Here is an 18,449-nt window from a genome sequence, read left to right as displayed (position 1 = left end):
CCTCCCCCATACATGGATTTCAGACAACATCCTATCCCAGCTCTGCAACCTCCATAATCTAAGATCAAATCCTCTTATTCTGCTTACTGTTGTGAATCTTAACTAACCTCTTCTCCATACCTTCTTCTGGTTTGCTCCAGCTGTTCTGTCTAGAGCAGAAAACACACGCCTTGAACTGTCAGAAATAGGTTGTGCTTAGCAGTGAGTTTTGGGAGTTTATCATGTAGCTGCACTCAGCAGATATTGCCATTCATTGTTTTATTAGCATTAATTGCATGCTTACAGGTGTTCATCTTATAGCTGAGTTTGGTACTTCCACGAAAACAGTCACTGCTGGGAATCCCACAGCATGCGAGTGAGTCTGTGTAACTAAATCTGCCAGGTTGTACTTAAAAGAAGCCTACTAGCTCTTTCAAATTCAAGCAGTCTTTACAGCTGATACCTAAGGAAAAAATGACCCACTTTTTCTGGAGTGATAGAGAAGCAAAGGGCAAATTTCTTGTTGTATATGACTTTATTCTCTTCTCTTGTAGTCCTGTGAAACTGGTAGGCAGCACAGCAAGTGACCTTGGCAGCTGTTCACCCATTAAAGAGAACCAGAACAATATGATATGCAAGAAAAATTTATTTGAAAAATTTAACAAGGAAGAGAGCAACTTTGTGCAGATGGATGTAAATGACAGTAACCTTCACAGAGTGACTGAGAAAGAAATTCAGTGCAGTGAAGTACAGCCTGATGTACTAAGAGAAGAAATAGTACAAGACTCGCTGCTTTCACAAGGCAGCAAAACTAAACAAGTAAGTAGTATCAAACAGGTTTTTATTATATGGAAATAAGTTTGAAATATAAAAATTTTTAGACTGCCTGTCGTTTGATTATGCTCTGATGTTTAGGGTTTGGGAGACTGTTGCTGTTTTTCTTGAAACTCATTGTACCATTGCTATTCTTAGAAGTAGCCAAACCCAGTGGACTCTGGGACCAGCAAGATTCTTCCTGTCCCAGCCCAATATATGCAAGGCTACTGTGGTTCCATGACCCCAGCTCTAGCTAGTAGCAAGTCTGAGCACATATTCCCATTGGGAGTGCATGCGTAACTATACACAGGCTCAGAACAGAGAGTATATTTACAGAGATGACAGGTAGAAACACCGCTCAGTAAGAATGTAGGAGAGACTGCAATGATCAGTACTCAGCTTGGTCACACAAACAGACTGACCAGCAGCCTGGTGGTGTCACCAGCTTCTTTAATCTTATTTTCCCTCTATTTCCCAGACCTGTTCCTACTTGATCCACCTTGATCTCTCCCATTACCTAGTTTTTGTCCTTTGCCTAAATATCCCATTAGTTTTGCACATACGCATGATCCACTCAAATGTTGGGGACCAACTTTTACACAATTCCAAATCTTTGTCCATACTCAAATTTTCTTCTCCTTGCATCCCTTAAATTAGCCCCACACTCTTTTAGGCAATCACCTCTTCTGTCTGCAAGGTGTTGCAGGGAGAGAGATTGTTTGGCTGATTCATCCTGATGATTATCCATCAGGGCCAACAGGCTAAGCTTTCTTACTTTCTCGTCTTGAGCTGTGTTCTCTGTTTTTAACGATCAAGTTATGCAGGGTTCCTCTGCCTGACACTGTTCCTCTCTTCATCATTGGGTTTCTATGTTCACTGTGATTAGCCTTTAGTCCCGAGCTACCTGCTTTGGTAAGATAAAGAACCTGTAATGTAATACAACTTCCAGAACAATTAAACAGAGCTTTACTTGTATTATGTATACTTCTAAAGTACTAAAATTCTGTAAAATTACATACTATTAACTTAGTTAAAAATAATGCCTCTTGTTACCCTGAGTCTTACAGCTGTTTAAATCTGGGTAAGAATTTATGTTCTTTTAAGAGTGAAAGCTGCCTTCAGATTACATTAGAGCCTAAAATTTGTTTTAAACAAGTGTGCTCTATCACAGGCTCTTCAGTCTTGTTCCTTGAAGAATGAAAGATCGGAATCGATGACAACTAAACCAGCATTATACAAGAATATCAGAAGTCCAGCACCTATTCATAAAAAGAAATCTTCATATGGTCCTCATGGGGTAGTTAGAAGTTCTGGATATGGGAAACCCAATTCACTCTCAAAACAGTGTTTTCCAGTTAATGAAAAGAAAACACCAAAAGAAACTTTCAAAAAGACCAATGTGAAAGCCAAAAGTCCTGCAGATAAATCAAGATCTAAAGGTAATTCTGTCATGAGAAGACTGAGTTTTAAGAGCCAGAGAGCTTTGCTGTTCATGCTTCATATAACAAAAAAAGAAAAATGTAGAAGAAATCTTAACCCAAATGCAATTAAGTACTGAATTCTTTCTGTAGCAGCGTGAAGTTGCTAGAAGAGAGACCTAAATACAACTTTGCAGTGTAGTCTTGTTTCATTTCTACTTGCATATGGCACCACTATGTTTGAGTTTTCACTATTGTTTACCTGTAGGACCAAAACAATAGAAAAGCTGCTGTTCAAAATAAATGTCGATGAGTTACATTTTTCATTACAGTAAGTGCAAAGACTTGCTGACACACAAACTTCTGTGTGTGATCCTCAATTTCTCTTCTCAGCTGCTGCTTCTTATCTTTGCTTTCATAGAGTACAAAGAAAGCACTAGAAAGAAAATTTTATTTTCTGTTCCTGTTACTTCTAACACAGGAAAGGAAAATGTCAATGTAGTCCTGTGAAAGCTGAGTTGCAGGTAGAGGACTGAACTGTTTTTTAGGGGGTTAGGCCTGAAGATTTTCATAAGATAATTCAGTTTAGCATCTTTGCAATGATGTTTGCTATCTCTGAGGCATGGGAAAATAACTCTACAGACACTAAGGTTTTAGCACGCTTCTAGTATGTATGCTTAAAAACCCTGCAAGTAGTGTTGGGAAAAGCAGTTTAGGATTATGTTGCCCCTGTTAGAGAGATGTGGCAGCTGTCAAACTAAGGAGCTGGAATACTAAGTGCTGTGACACTTCCTGGAGAAGAGGAGGGTGCTCAGCCAGATGAGGTGGTAAAGTGAATGATGAGTCTTGAGAAAATTAAGCCATAGCATCATCCAAACATGTGTTTCTCTCTCTAGCTATAACCATTTTCCATAGCAATTTCAGAAGTTAATTTCACCAGGATGCATTCTGTAGAACCTCTATAACTAGGAAGAGAATTGTATTGAATCAAAAAATCCCCTAATAATCATCAGTGCTAAGGGAGCACCTTTGTGAAGGAATAGTGTGAGAAATTGTAAAAAAGTATTAAATTTGGAAAATGATCATTGCCTGTTTGTTTTCAGATACAACATTCCTAAGCAGGAGTTCTTAGCATAAGTTGCTAAAGGCAGAAGAGAAAGGGCAGTTGCACTTACTATCTGTATTTCAGAAGACTAAAATGTGAATAGCTCTGTGTAGCTACACTTTAGGAGGAGCTTCCCCTATTTTTAATTTCCAGTCAAGTTACTATTTGGTGCCACAAATAATCATTACATGTCTTTGTATGCTGTCTGTGCTCAAGTCCATTTTGCAAATTGCTGTCTTACCTTGTCTTACCTTATAGCTTGAAATTTGTTGTGTTTCTGTAATTTGGATAACTGGCCACTTCTTGAGCAGAGAACTGAGGTTAACCTTGTTTCATGAAGGATTTATTAGGCAGCTACTTTTTTCCTTTGTTCCTTTGAGTTTTGTTTTATCTTGTCATCAGTTGCTTACTTAAAAAAAAAAAAAACTAAAAAGCCTGCAGCATTTTCCATAGTGTCTCATTGCTCTCAGGTTTTTATATTTAGTTAAAAAATTCAGATTGTAGAATATTTAAGCTATATGCCTAATGGGTGGATTGTATGAATAGATTTTCTTGAAATGACATTAAATTCTGAATTTAATTTTGTTCTATTTTGCTTTCTGCCTAAATGAAGAAGCCTTATTCACTACTAGGATAATAAGATCTGCAGCAAATGAACCAGCTGTGAAGGGAAATGTTAACAGAGCTATGTCAGGCAAATCAGTCGTCAATAATCTTGGACAGCAGGCCATGGATTATTGTATGCAATATCACCATGTAAGTAATAATCAGTGGTGCTCCTAATTATAGTATATACAACTTGATTCACAAGCCTATTTTGTCAAGACTTTTAATAATTATCACAGGATTGCCAAATGCTGAAATACTGAATAAAGACTTTCCTTTATTCAAAGACTAGCTTTTGCTTTTAAAATACACAAGTATTATACCACTCTTGCTGCTTGCATAATTTTATTGCTTGAGTGGTTCTATACACTTAGTTGGAATGCTTATTAATTTCTAAAATTTACTACTTTGTGATAGAAAAGAGGAAAATTTTAAATGAATTCTTTACTTAAAAATATTCTGTTATTAATGTTAAATAGCACTACTATTTGGGTTTTTTTTTCTCTTTGCATTGCATTGAGTATTTAATAGTTGCTTCTGACTTCTCCAAGGTGACTGACTTTGCAGTATCATGATGGATTATCCTTCTTTCTTATCCAATGTATAAAAAATTATTCATTTAATACCTAAATTATTACTCCTTTTTCAGAGAGATGCATAATAGGATAATTCTGGTAGCTGTCTAGTGGCTCTCATACGAGAAACATTTATTTCTTGTTGGGTTTTGTGGCTTGTTTTTCTCATACATATTTTAGAAATGAGAAAGTAGCTTATTAAAGTAAATGTAGCGTATTCTGCAGTTAAAATATTGGGGGAAGGGAATGGGGATTGGGTTGTTGGGGTTGTTTTTTGGGTTTGTTTTTTTTCATTTCCAAGTGCCTTATGTGGTTGCGGAGAGGCTAACAAGCCAGTTAAGTAAAATTGTAGAGCAGAATTTTTGATAAACAATCAGTTCAGTGTAATGGGTCCCTGAATTTTCTCTTCACTAGGATTTATCATTTTCTCCTATCAAGAGTTGTGACAGAGAACTGTATTTGCTAAAACGAGTACAGGTCGCAGAGGAGGAGTTGAACACAGCTCGTGATTTGATTCAACAGCTAACCATCACGGTTTCGCAAAAAGAGAAGGAAATAGAGACAAAGATAGTGGAGTTGAAAACACAGCATGAAAAAGAGCTTTCTCAGCTGGGTCAGGAAAACTATGTTCTTCAGACTAAGGTACTTTATCATCTTGTATCCCATTACCATATAACAGAAGAAACACTGCTATTGTTATTTTACATGAGTTGTTAATGATCAGAAAATCCAGATTTACACAAACATGGATAGTTTGTAAATGCATCCCCACTGTTACATTTATTGCTCATAAGACATGATCTGTTGGGTTGGGTTTTTTTCCTACTGAGATAAACCATGTTACCCTGAGTTCCTTTAGTTTGCTATTTGGAAAGTTCTGCAGCAGTTTTTTTGCCAAGATTTAACTCACTCTTAACAGATACTACGTGTTACAAAGAAGTACTAATGTTGAGATATTATTTTTTTAATTCATTTTTCAATGTTGTGTTTTGCTTATATGGCATGTTCCCAAGGTTATTCGACTACACCCTCCTGTCTAGATACGTAAGAACAGAAGAGGGAGGGTAAAACTTTGTTAACTTCTAAACCTTTTATACTTTGTTCCTGTTTCCTTATATAAATCTCCAATAATAAGGTTGACTCATTGGTCTGCTTTCATATCTTAGTGAAAAGATTGACCTAATTATATTGTAAAAGTGTCATGTAAAGACTTCCATATTGCTAACAGCTTTCTTATTAGTTCTGTGTCTCTTTCTGAAAGTTAAGAAGTATGGAAGAGATGATTCAAGAAAAGAGATGGACCTGTCGTACAGCAACAGTTCCTGTCACTGAAGAAAAACTGGCACAAATACAAAAGGAAATTGCAGATCAAGAGGTCATTATTCAAGGTTATCAACAGGTATAGCACACGGTGTATTGAGCTGTGTTCTAGCCAGTTTCAGAAACAGAATTATTTAATGGTTACTACTTCTCTGATGAAAACAGTTATCTTGCCATCTGAACAGTGGATTAAATTTAGGTGTGAAGGGCAAATTACGTATCGCACATCTGAAAAGTATTTTACACATGTCTAGTTGGGCTAAGTTTTTCCATAATTCCATGTAACTGTTCTGAATTGTAACAATATGCTGACTTGTCAGTTGAGAACTGGGAAAGTACCTTATGGCCAATAAAGAACCACAGACTTTTTGCCCCAAATGTAGAGAAAACTAGTATTTTTAAGCAGTATTAGAGGATTCTCTTTTTAAGATGTTTTTCACAGAATCTGAGCAGATTAATTCAAGGAAACCTTATTAGTGTGTCTGATTCTTATTACTTAGTCAAGTGTAGAAATAGATAATAATCCCTTTGAATACTTGCAGCTGTAAAATAAAATAAGCTAGTTTAAACAGCTTCCAGCTAGTGCTTGGCAGCATTTCTTGATATTGGCATGATGTCTTGCCAGTATAGCTGTAAGCATCCCAAATTGGTAATGGTTTGTGTCCACAGGATTGGAGCATGGGCAGATCTGTCAGCACCCGTGCATATATATGCTTTTAGAATATAGTTGGAATAGCTTTGCAGAGGAACTGGCCTAGTTCTCCAGAGTATGCACTTGTACAGGACAGCAGAGGTCACTGTGTATTGTTTTAGCATAAAGATAATGAAAATAAGTACCCATTTTAGAAACTCAGTAATAAAACATTTAGTGTTTGCCTCCACAGTTTCTGTAGATTAACTGTGGAAGTCATATCTTTTTTTTTTTTTACTGGATAAAACTAATTTATGAACATTCTTTAACTTTTTTCTGTCTCACCTTAGGAAAATGAGAAGTTATACAAACAAATGAAAGAGCTACAAATCCAAAACAAAAAAAATGAGGAGCAAATGTTTAAGGAGAATCAGTGTGTAATGTCTGAATTAATAGCTCTAAGGTAGGCTCATTTAAACATCCAACCTAAAATCTGAGTTTTCAGCTGTGTTTATTTTATTTATGAAGAATAAGTGTGGAGTCTATCAGGTGCATTTTTCCTGGTGTTTCTTGAGTTTGTGGTTTTGTTTTTCTTTTTGAGAACTCGTTTATGTTTATTATGGGCACTTCATTCATAAGTCTTCTTGCTGATGTTGCAGACTTGTAGGAAGACTGTGGAATCTTCCACTGAGGAATATTTCAATGCTAAAATTCAAATACTCTTATTCAAACCAGAATGTGTAATACATATACAACACTTGTTCTGCTATTACGGTTCTGTTTACATCTCAAAATATTTTGATACTGTTGTAGGATACACAGTAGATCAGGGACAATAAGGAATCCTGGTAGTGAAGGAACAATTAGATTCACAGCAGTGTAGGTCCTATAAGATTTGTATTCTGTGCTAGTAATGAGGGAAAAACCTAGCGTTGCATGTACTCCTCATTTACAAATCTTGCTTGGGATTGTCCTGTAGATGACCTCCACTGACATACAACAGGGTTTTATTTCCCTACCCTTGTATAGTCCTAACAAATAAGTTTATATAAGGTGAGAAGATTTCACCCTGTATGTGACATTTTTTGGTATGAAGATGAACTGCAGTTGCTTCTTCCTTCAATTTGAGCCAGCATAGATTGACTTTATGGTACCATTCTGGGAGAGCTGGGTTGGGGGTGGTAGGATTTTTTTAGTACCCACTGTTATTATGCCAAGCCACCACATTGCATAGCTGTTTTTGTTGTTATCATTTAGAGAAAAGTTAGAGAAGACTAATATCCAGGCACGAATCATGCAGGATTCTGAACCAGCCAGAAATCAGAGCTTCACAGAATTGATTTCAGAGCTTCGAGCGGCACAGGTACCAAGACTGGCTTTCATGTGTTCCTACTAAAAAAGCATAACCATCCATGGTGTAGACTATTAATGTAAATTAAGTAATGGAGTATGCTACTTTTCCACAACTTTAATTGTTTGCCATACTTGTCTATCACAGATGTCTCACCAAATGAACTTTCACAAGTAACCCCATGTAAGATGCAGATTCACAGAAAGAAGTACAGTGTTGCCACATTCACTGGCAATTCTGAAATGTCTTGTGAGAGCTTTGCAGAAATTAGTGATACCTCTATAACTTTCCCTCAGAAGCAAATCCAGTGATTGCACATGAAAAACACTACAGAGAGTGCATGAATGCCTACAAGGCCTGAGAACTAGAAAACCTCATTGCTGCTCTGCTCTCATGCAGTTGTTGTGATTTCATCATTTTACAGGGGAAAATTGTACTCATATTTTTTTGTATGACAATGGTTTCTTATTTTTTGTTGTCTTACTGTTTTCTCTAAAACTCAGAAGGAAGAAACAAAATTACAAGAAGAGATAAGACGTCTCAAACAAGATAAGCAAGCTCTTGAGGTAGACTTGGGACAAGCAAAGAAGGAGAGAGATTTAGCAAAAGCCCAGACTGCATCCATATCAGGTAAAGCACCTTCATTTTATTGAATAATCTTGCCTACTCTGCATCACTAAATAAACAGGTAACTAAAACTTGTTTCATATTAAAGTATTACTTAATCAAGTGCATCTAGACCATTTCCAAATATAAACTAAGCTTCTAATAAAAGCATTCAGTGAACGACATGCTACAGTACCTTTGGCACTCTGTCAGAAACCCTTTTCTTGTACCCAGACAAACTCTTTGTTGTTGTATATTGTTAGATTTCTTTCCCATCTTCCACAGGCAATTCCATTTACATGACAACTCTGTTCATAAGAAAAGATTTACTGTGCTGCATCTTCATTTCCTATTTAGATCTTTCTCACTTTTTTTACCTGTATCTCACACCTTACTACGTTTTTCAAAATTTCTATCAGAAGTCTTTCCAGTTTGACTTCAGCTCTCGTAATGAGAAAGGGTGAGAAATGTACTCTTTCACTTCCAGTATTAGACATTACAGATGCTAAGGGCTATAGTATTTAGCTCCATGTGTCTTCGCAAAATGCTTGATCCCTAAATGGGAGAAGTATAATTAACACATATCTAAGCTTATAGTTTATATCACATCCACGATGTTACTGAAAATCTGTTCACTGTAAGATGATAAAGAATAGATCCCATGGGACTCTGTTTTAAATAACTTACGTGGTAAACTCTGAACCACTGAGGCACTACTGTGTATGAGAGAAAAAAGATTTTTTTCAAATACTGTTGCATTTAAAATCCTAACTAGGTCTGGTTTTAAAACTTCACTACAGTAACAGGATTGTCACAAGAGTAAATACATGAAATGCTCTGAGAAGGATAGTGTTGACTAATTACTTCTTCAATACATAATTACTAATAAACAATACCAATGATATTTTTTCTCGTAGGTGAGAAGTCTTATGAATTTAAAGTTAAGGAAGAATCATACAAACAGGAAATTACTCATTTGAAAAGAAAACTTGAGTGGTATGCAGAAAATCAAGACCTTCTGGATAAAGATGCAGCCCGTCTTAAAGATGCAAGAAAAGAAATAGAGAAACTAAACCTAGAGGTGATAATATCTGGCTTTATTGAAGTTTGAACTTACTTAAAATTATTTCTTTTCTAATGATAAATATAATGTAATGTAATTCTGTCCTTCATTATAATACATTTTTTTTTCAAGAAAGTGAACTCTTTAACCCTTAAAACAAATATGGAGTCTTTATATGCAAAATTGATATTACTGCATATGCAGGGAGAGTTGCAAGTGCAGCATGCTTAAAATCTGGTTTTGCTTCTTTTGGACGTCTTGGTGATGCTTCTGGAAACAAGTATGTGTTTCCTTAAAACTTACGAATTTCTTTACTAAGAAAGTAATTGTTACATAAGCAATTTGGAACATCCCTCTTGTTCTTCTCATTTCTTCCTTTTTACTTCATGGTAGCATAGACAACATTTACTTTTTCTTTCAAGTGCCGGTTCTAGATTTTCTCACAAAAATTCTCCGGATGCTTTAGTAGGGAGGAAAAAGCCAAAACACTTGAAATATAAAGCAAACAAACGTAATGCATGAATCTTGAGTAATTCTGAGATTTGCATTGCTTGCTTGTCAGTAGATTTGACTTAGGATTCACAGAAATTAAGAATTTTACCAGTGATAAAATATAATTGATCTTGGAATCTTTTCATGGGGCTTTTATTAGAGAGATCACAGATGAAAGGATGTGCTTCTGAAGGAGCAGCCAGGGAACAAGATCCCTTAAACACCACCATACCAAACTTTGATCAATATATTATTGCTGTAAACCAAAATATTTTTATTTGCATTTGCTCCAAGATGGGCTGGTGTTTAAAAACAATGAAGAGCTTTGACTTCATAGAAACAATCAAATGAGTCAAACTACATAGAAACAATCAAATGAGTCATTACTTATGCTTACTTTGCCAATGTGTGAGAGAAATCAAAGAATATATATATATATATGTACACAATATACAAAACTCCAACTACACAAGGTGTAATATCCTGTACAGTGATTATAGTGACTGATAAAGGTAGGAAATAACATTTTAGATTACGGCTTTAAGTCTTCATGCCCAGACTTTATGGGAGTGCAGGAACATTAGCTATCCACTTCCCAGGACTATCCCTTGATCCTGGAAGTCAGCATTTATTTAGGCTTTTTTTTTGGCTGTTTCTGTATCTCATCACAAGCATAGCCTTGCAAATCACAAACTGTTTCTTTAACTCACCCTGAATTCATGTAATGCACTGTAGTACTTTATATTATAGCTTGTTAACCAAGCCTGCATACTGGAAGTATGGGAAAAAGAAGCAGATTTACTCATCTGAAGGCAAGAATATCTCAGAGCTGAAGGTCTCTTCTAGATTTCCATAGCTTATTTCAGCTCCTTTGATCTTCAGTGGGTTAAAAAAGCTGTAACTTAGTTTAACAACTTGAAGAATCGGTTAGAACAGAAATTACTATTGCCAGTTCTTAAGTTGCAGAATATTTCCATTATATTGTGTGTGTTTGAAATTCTTACTTTTTTACTACAGGACAATGTCTCTAAATATATATTTCAATTCATTTTCTCATAAATTGGATAGGTTGAGAAGCTCAGAGCTGAAGCTGGAGATCAGTGTGTGCAGCAGAAGAAACGTTTGCGAGACAGAGCAGCAGATGCTAAAAGAATTCAGGATCTTGAGCGACAAGTATGTAATAACAGAACTATATTTCATTTAAACCTTATTTCAGATAGATTATAGAATCATAGAATACCAGGTTGGAAGAGACCTCAAGGATCATCTGATCCAAACTTTCTTGGCATAAGCACGGTCTAGACAAGATGGGCCAGCACCATGTCTAGCTGAATCTTAAAAGTGTCCAACACTGGGAAATCCACCACTTCCCCATGGAGATTACTCCAGTGGTTGTTTGGATTCCTACAAGATTCATGAAAACTGGGGGAGTAGGCACTTTAAAATCCATGTTTCTACTGAGGAAAAGTCAGGTGGAAGTGGGCCTTTCTGAATTTTAGGAGATGGCATTTGGTAGGGATGTGGGACAAAGGGGAAAGAACCTCTGCAAGTAGTCTAATGCAAAGACTATCTTATCCATAGGTAAGAGGGGCTTGTTAATAGTCTTGCATGCAAGGCATTAGTTTTATTGTATTGCAGACTCCAAAATAAAAGGCATATAACCTGTTACTAGGAGAATAATTTCAATACTGTTAAAAAAAAATCTCTAACATTTGGAAAACTAGAACTTGAATATAAGTACAGAAAAGAAAGCAAATACTTTAACAGCATTAAGAGCCATATACAACTTAATTTCTAAAAAGGTAAATAAAATGTGCATTTGACATAAGACAGTCTGAAGACCAGAGCAGTATTTTGTTTAAAATGATGTATATGTCAGTCAGTAAGAGATGATAAATTTTTGCTTTTTTGTAAAGAATAGCATAAATGTAAACAACATAAAAAATTTCTCAACATATGCATCTCTAGTTTTCATTCTTCACCCAGCTTAAGTAGGTGACATTTATTATCGTTCTGACAGTTATTTCCTTTCACTTTTCATTAGAACTTTCTTCTTTTTGACTTCTGATTTAATACTCTTTTGATAGATCAGTGAAATGGAAGGAATTCTAAAAAGAAGGTACCCGAATTCTTTGCCTGCTTTGATTTATGCTGCTGCTGCTGCTGAGAAAACTAACGATCTTTCGGCTAAACCAAACACAGTTGATTTTCTGGAGAGAAGAATAAAAAAGTTAGAAACAGAACTTGAAGGTAAAGATGATGAAGCTAAAAGAAGTCTCCGAGCCATGGAACAACAATTTCAAAAAGTAAAGGTAAAAGTTTGAGGGTTGTTCTAGTAGTCTGCTGTGCAAGTAACAGTTACAAGGTTATTGTGGTCTGACACAGAGCAGTGGTAAAAACTGGAGGCAAAGACCACGTTCACGGGAAAAAGTATTCAAAGAATTTATAACTAGAATTTCAGTAGATTCAGTACCTAATCTAAAAAGAGCACTGAAATAGTTACAGTACTGTTGAAACTGAGAGGACAAGTTCTTGAGGCATAACAATTTTAATTCTTACAATTAGGATAAATGTGTTTCATCAAGTGGTCATGGTAGCTTCTTACCTAATTGCTTGCTGTACCAATGGCTCTGGTTTTAAAGGTCTGCTGACCATTCTGCAAGGAGTGTCTGGGAATACTAAACATTTTATCCAAAAATTACATGATAGCGGATCTTAAGACTTGTGTTAGGAAGCATGAAAACTGCACTTTTCAAGGTAAAAGTGAACTGCACAGGTACTTAATGAGCAGGAAAGGAAAGAGTTGTCCAGTTGTTCCTCCTGGAAATAACACATCAGGCTTTCCTTAGAGACTATCAAGGCTATTAAGAAGAGTTAGGTTTTCCTTAGCTCATTAGGAAGAAAGATTCTTTGTCTCTCTGAGTTCATACTTCTGTATTCAAACTTAAAAATAAATAAAAGTAAAGATCTGTCCTGTTAAAATCTAAGGTGTTTTTTAAAATGTTTAGTACAACTTTGAGCGTGTTGCAAACCAACACGTGGCAAATACTTAATGACAGATTTTGTTTTAATTAAAGACTTCTTGCTATCCTCAAAGAAGACGTTACTCTGTCTGTCCGACTTAGTAACATCTGAAGAGAACTCAGTTACACAAAAGTGAAATAATTTCTTGTCAATTGAATTTTCTTTCCCATAGTTACTGCATTCGTTGTGAGTAGAGGATTACTTTGGATTAAATGTTTTGAGTAGTCCTGTTTTACAGCAGACTTAAGTTTGCTTCACATAATTTTTTCACTCGCTAATTGCTGAACCGATGGAGCAGTGCTTCAGATGTGCAGTAATTTTAAAGAATAGGAAGAGCTAATAAAGTACACTTGAGGAAACTGATTTTTCTTCCTTTCTTCCCCCACCCCTCTCTTAGATACAATATGAGCAAAGACTTGTGGAGCTTGAACAACTGCTTGCCTACAAATTCATGGAGCAATCACCAAAACTGAACAGTGATAAAGCCAGTTCTACAGAACTTGAACGGGAGCTTCAGAATCTGAAGAAGGTCCATGAGATCACCATTAAAAACCTCCAGACGGAAATTGAAAACCTTAAAAGTCAAAATTCCCAATTAAAACTCAGAAGTAAAAAGGATAATAAAGACTTAGAGTCCACGGACTCTGAAATGAAACAAGGTAACACAAAAGACAGACTGTTAAAACTAAATGAAGAACTGGTCACCAAAAATAGAGAAATACAAGACCTTACAAAAACCGTAGAAAAACTTCAAAAAGAAAGGATGATGATGTTGTCTGATAATAATTTGAGAAATAAATCTGATAACAAGGAAAACTCTACAGAGATCTTGAAAAAAAATATCTCCGCAACAGATAAAAAGAATTCCAGCAACAGCAAAACCTTTCTAAGCATTTTGAAGGATGACAAAATGTACCAACCACATACCTTTTCTGATTCTAATCTCTCGGAAGTTCTACAAGAAAATGCACAGCTGAAAGAGGAGCTAGAAAGATTGTCTCTAGAAATGAACCAGCAGAGGGTGAAGTCTCAAGCAACAATAGCTTATTCTGAAAATAACATACGAAGGTAAATGCTCAACATATTCCTTTAAAAACCTTGTTAAAGTGTTGGCTGATACAGAATTGAAGTGACACATTATCGTGTCAGCCATGTATGAAGCTAGCTTATACTGTATAGCCAATGTTCTCTGTAAATTTCATTTTACTGTTTGGGTTTGTTTGGGGAATGGGGGGTTGGGTTTTGTTTGGCTTTTTTCTTAAAGCAGTGCATTCTTACAGTTGATTCTACAGGCAAACCTCTATTAATCCCTCTTACTAATAGTACAGTTTGTCATGGTTTGAAGTAAAAAGATTTCAGTGTAAGTTGTTGCATCTTAGATGCTTTGTATTTGTGTCGTATAGTATTGATATTTGATACATATGCTTTCCCTCAAACTGGTGTATGCTTTCTGTGGGATTTACCTGACCAACTGTAGAAACTTTACACTTTGCTGGTCTCCCTTATATCCCTTCGTAGTCAAAGTTGGTGTATTTAGATTGCAGCATGTTCTGTTCTGAAATAGAATAGCTGCCTTATGATTTAAAAAGCACCTTTTTTTCTCTCCTTTTCTTTTTTTTTTTTTTAATAAGAGGAGCAAAAAAATCATGATTGGCCAAATATTTGATCTGCCTTTAGTTAAATGAGGCACATACCAGCTTTGTGTGTCTGGCACATACCAGCATTGTGTGTTGTCCCTCCAGTGCTATCTTGTAAGGTTATGTTATGAAATTTCAAAAACATTCTGCCTTTAAAATTTTTGATATGTTATATGCTCAAGTGAGAAACTTTTTTTTTTAAGAACTGTCTGTAGCTGCTTTAATACGTAATATTTTTCTCTCACTCTGTTCAGGATACAGGAAGACACAGCAGAATACATTGCATCTCTGAAAGCTTCCCATCAGAGAGAAGTGGAGAAGATTCTTTGCCAGCATGCAAAGGAGCATTCTACTTCTAAAGTAGCTGAACTGAGCAGCAAAATTTCAACACAAGAGGTGAGACAGAGTAGCGGTATTTGTTATATATAGATTCCTGTTAAAGTTATTTCTTTATTTCTTACTATAAACTTTATCTTGCTTTGAAGTAGGATCTGTTATTTTTAAAATAGGCATGTTCCACTGTATTCACAGAATTACAGAGTGGTTGAGGTTAGAAGGGACTTCTGGAAGTCATCTTGTCTAACTCTCCTGCTCAGACAGAGTCATTTAGAGTTAGTTGCTCAGGCCGATGTCCAAATGGCTTTCTAAATCTTCAAGGAGGGAGATTCCACAGCATCTCTGAATTTAGAGACTGAAACAAGTGCTTGGTCACACTCAAGTAAAGGATTTATCTTATCGTTAGATTCTGCTGCATTTCAGTTAGTGCTCTTTGCTGCTTTTCCAGTCACTGGATACCACTGGAAAGAGCCTGGTTATGCTGGCTTTGCACCTGCTCTTCAGGTGTTTGTAAACATTGATGAGATCCCCTCCTGAGCCTTCTTTCTTCAAGGCAAAGCAGTCTTGGGTGTCTCAGTCTTTCCTCATATGAGAGATACTTAAGTCACTTCATCCTCTTAGTGGCTGCAACCAGTGCAGTGGTGGGCATATAGCCAACACAGAAGTGATAATATACAGTATAATATAGCAGTTAACATCATACAGTTTAATTCATTGGTTATTCTCAGCCAAAGTCAAATCCCCTTGAGGTACACAACAGGCATCTCCATCCTACCGCATTACCGACTAAGTGCACCATGCTCCTTTAGCAAAAGCAATTTCACAAATACGTTTGCTTTTGCCTGAGGTAGCAATAACCCAGACTGTTTTCCCTTGCATATTTTTTATGTGCACTACAGGAATTTTATCCTCTTTTACAGTATGTAATTGTTTTGACTGGTCCAGGCCAGCTTGATTGGCAGATTCACACATCACTTTCTCGTTTGGTGGCATTCTGAAATATTCTCCTTTGACCAGCCCATTATGATTTCCAAGATTCCTGAACAACTGGGATTTCCTATTAAAATTTATTGTGTGATCAATGTGACCCACTTATTCCATGTAGCATCAGTTGCATGATGTATAAAGGACACCTTCCCTTTGAACATCCAGCCCAGCACAGGCAACTGTGCCAGGAGCAGCTGTGCTTCAAGTGCATGATAATGACATGGGTTAGTTCTCTGATTCAGCTGCAGTCCCTGTTGCCAGGGTTGGAGTAGCCACACTGTCTATTTTACCATCAGATCCAGAGACCTTCTTTTCTCTTTGAGGGTACTGAATAGTATTGAGCCGGGCTCTGAGGCATAGGCACCAGCATGTTGCAGTAATTTGTGCCTCTCTGTTATTGCCAGGACAACAGCAAACCTTTTCTATGTGTTTTGCTAGTTTTTCCAGATTCTGCACTTGTTCAGGAGTGAAGTTCCAAAGCACTGGAGGTGCCCACTGGCCTAAGTACTTGCCCATACTATCCCACACACCCTGCCACAAGGCAGATCTCTGGGTGGTATTTTTAAATAGTTGTTCAAACTTAAACAAGACCTGAACCATGTGCAGCAACTTGCTAGTTCGTAGGGAGGGGACCAGGTTGGTCAAAAGGGTAAGACAAAAAGTGTAATTATTAACAGTTCCCAATAGATGGCTCCCAAATTACAGAGGTAATGGCAATCCTGAGTACACAGATCAGATCAGTTTCACAACTGGTGATTCTGTCATATCACAAACCAGTACTAAGAAGTACAAAATTACAATTTTAGCTCAGGCCCCAAGAATGATAAATACCACTGCAGGTAATACATACGATAAGTAAGGTGTGATATAACACAACTCTGAGAACAAGTGCAACAACTCTGAGAGCAAATAGAACAACATTGTGACCAATAACTGTTAAACCACACAGTAATGCACATGTTAATGCGCATGTGTTAGAGGTAGTATGGTTGATACATGCATCACTTGTACCTGCAGTACTACAACACTGGCTGTATTTTTGGTGTATTTTTCCTGCACGAGTTTTCACACATAGGTATTTATGTTAATGACAAACTATTTTTAATCTTTTTGTAGATATTAATAAAACATCTGCAAGAACAAATTGGTGAACAACAGAGACATCGGGAAGCCCTTTTAGTTTCACAGATGCGAGAGGAACTCCTACAAAAAGAGGTATATTTAAATTTGGATTGGGGGTACCCTATCTTAACAGAGTTTTCACTTTCATCTTTGTAAAGCCTCAAATAATGTATAGTAAAATAAGTCTTAGAAACAGTATCTTTGCCAGTTACTTCTACATCAGTTTTACCTGAGAATGTGATATATTTTTGTAATGTGGACAAGAGAACAACACAGAGCAGAAGGTAGAACTTTGATTTTTTTTTAATTTATTTTTTATTAGTTAGAAATAGCTGACATCTGTATGAAAACTGATCAGCAGGTTATTCCAAGTATTCATAGCCTTTGCTATGAGAGTTATGATGAGTAGTAAATAGACCACAGGACTTTTTCTATATTTGAAGGATATTTTATTATTGTTCTCAAATTATTTGTTCAGATGAAGCCTTCCTTTTTTCATACCCCATTGCCATACAACAGACTTAGTTATTTTCTTGGTTTTCTCATAGAATCATGGAATGTTTTAGGCTGGAAGGAACCTTTAAAGATCATCTGGTTCCAACCCCCCTGCCATGGGCAGGAACACCTTCCACTAGACCAGGTTGCTCAGAGTCCTGTTCACCCTGACCTTGAACTGCCAGGGATGGGGCAGCCACAGTTTCTCTGGGCAACATGTGCCGGTGCCTCACCATTCACACGGGAAAGAATTTCTTCCTAATATCAAATCTAAATTCACTCTCTTTCATTTTAAAGCTGTCATGGGTTCAGCAGTAGCTCATGCTCTGCCAGTGAGGAGGGAATACCTCCCCGACTAGCCCAGACCAGGCGCCCTATCTCTCCCTCCTCACTGGCAGAGCATGAGCTACTGCTGAACCCATGACAAAAGCCATTCTGCCTTGTCCTGTCACCACATGCCCTTGGTAAAAAGTCCATCTCCAGATTTCTTGTAGGCACTCTTTAGGTACTAAAAGGCACTAAGATCTCACCAGAGCCTGCTCTTCTCCAGGCTGAACAAACCCAGCTCTCTCAGCCTGTCATAGAAGAGGTGCTCCAGCCATCTTCATAGTCCTCTTCTGGACTTGACTGAGCAGGTCCACATCCATCTTGTGTTAAGCTGAATGCAGGTGGAGTCTCACAAAAGTGGAGTAGAGGGAGAGAGTTACCTCCCTTTAGGAGAATCATCTCCCTTGACCTGCTGGCCATGCTGCTTTTGATGCAGCCCAGGGTATGGCTGGATAGGAAAGGATATGGCTTTCTGTTTTGATATCTGTGAAACCTAGGGTCTCTTGAGAAGTTTAGCTGTAATACTTCTGAAATTCACTGAGGTATAAGAAACTTACAT

General features: G+C 36.8%; 1 protein-coding gene across 1 annotated transcript in view; it reads left to right on the top strand.

The window, feature by feature from the left end:
- Positions 1 to 18,449, top strand: part of CEP162 (centrosomal protein 162) — a 47,721-nt gene that overhangs the window by 22,691 nt on the left and 6,581 nt on the right. The window contains exons 13-26 of the mRNA XM_031052627.2: positions 534 to 798; positions 1,967 to 2,234; positions 3,932 to 4,074; positions 4,914 to 5,141; positions 5,761 to 5,898; positions 6,801 to 6,913; positions 7,708 to 7,813; positions 8,305 to 8,431; positions 9,325 to 9,488; positions 11,031 to 11,135; positions 12,050 to 12,274; positions 13,384 to 14,054; positions 14,878 to 15,019; positions 17,063 to 17,161. Of these exons, the coding sequence (XP_030908487.2) occupies positions 534 to 798; positions 1,967 to 2,234; positions 3,932 to 4,074; positions 4,914 to 5,141; positions 5,761 to 5,898; positions 6,801 to 6,913; positions 7,708 to 7,813; positions 8,305 to 8,431; positions 9,325 to 9,488; positions 11,031 to 11,135; positions 12,050 to 12,274; positions 13,384 to 14,054; positions 14,878 to 15,019; positions 17,063 to 17,161 (2,794 nt within the window). The remainder of the gene's footprint in view (positions 1 to 533; positions 799 to 1,966; positions 2,235 to 3,931; positions 4,075 to 4,913; positions 5,142 to 5,760; positions 5,899 to 6,800; positions 6,914 to 7,707; positions 7,814 to 8,304; positions 8,432 to 9,324; positions 9,489 to 11,030; positions 11,136 to 12,049; positions 12,275 to 13,383; positions 14,055 to 14,877; positions 15,020 to 17,062; positions 17,162 to 18,449) is intronic.

This window comes from Melopsittacus undulatus, chromosome 3, assembly GCF_012275295.1.
Source record: "Melopsittacus undulatus isolate bMelUnd1 chromosome 3, bMelUnd1.mat.Z, whole genome shotgun sequence".
In the NCBI taxonomy this organism is placed as follows: Eukaryota; Metazoa; Chordata; class Aves; order Psittaciformes; family Psittaculidae; genus Melopsittacus; species Melopsittacus undulatus.
This window is presented reverse-complemented; position numbering and strand designations above follow the sequence as displayed.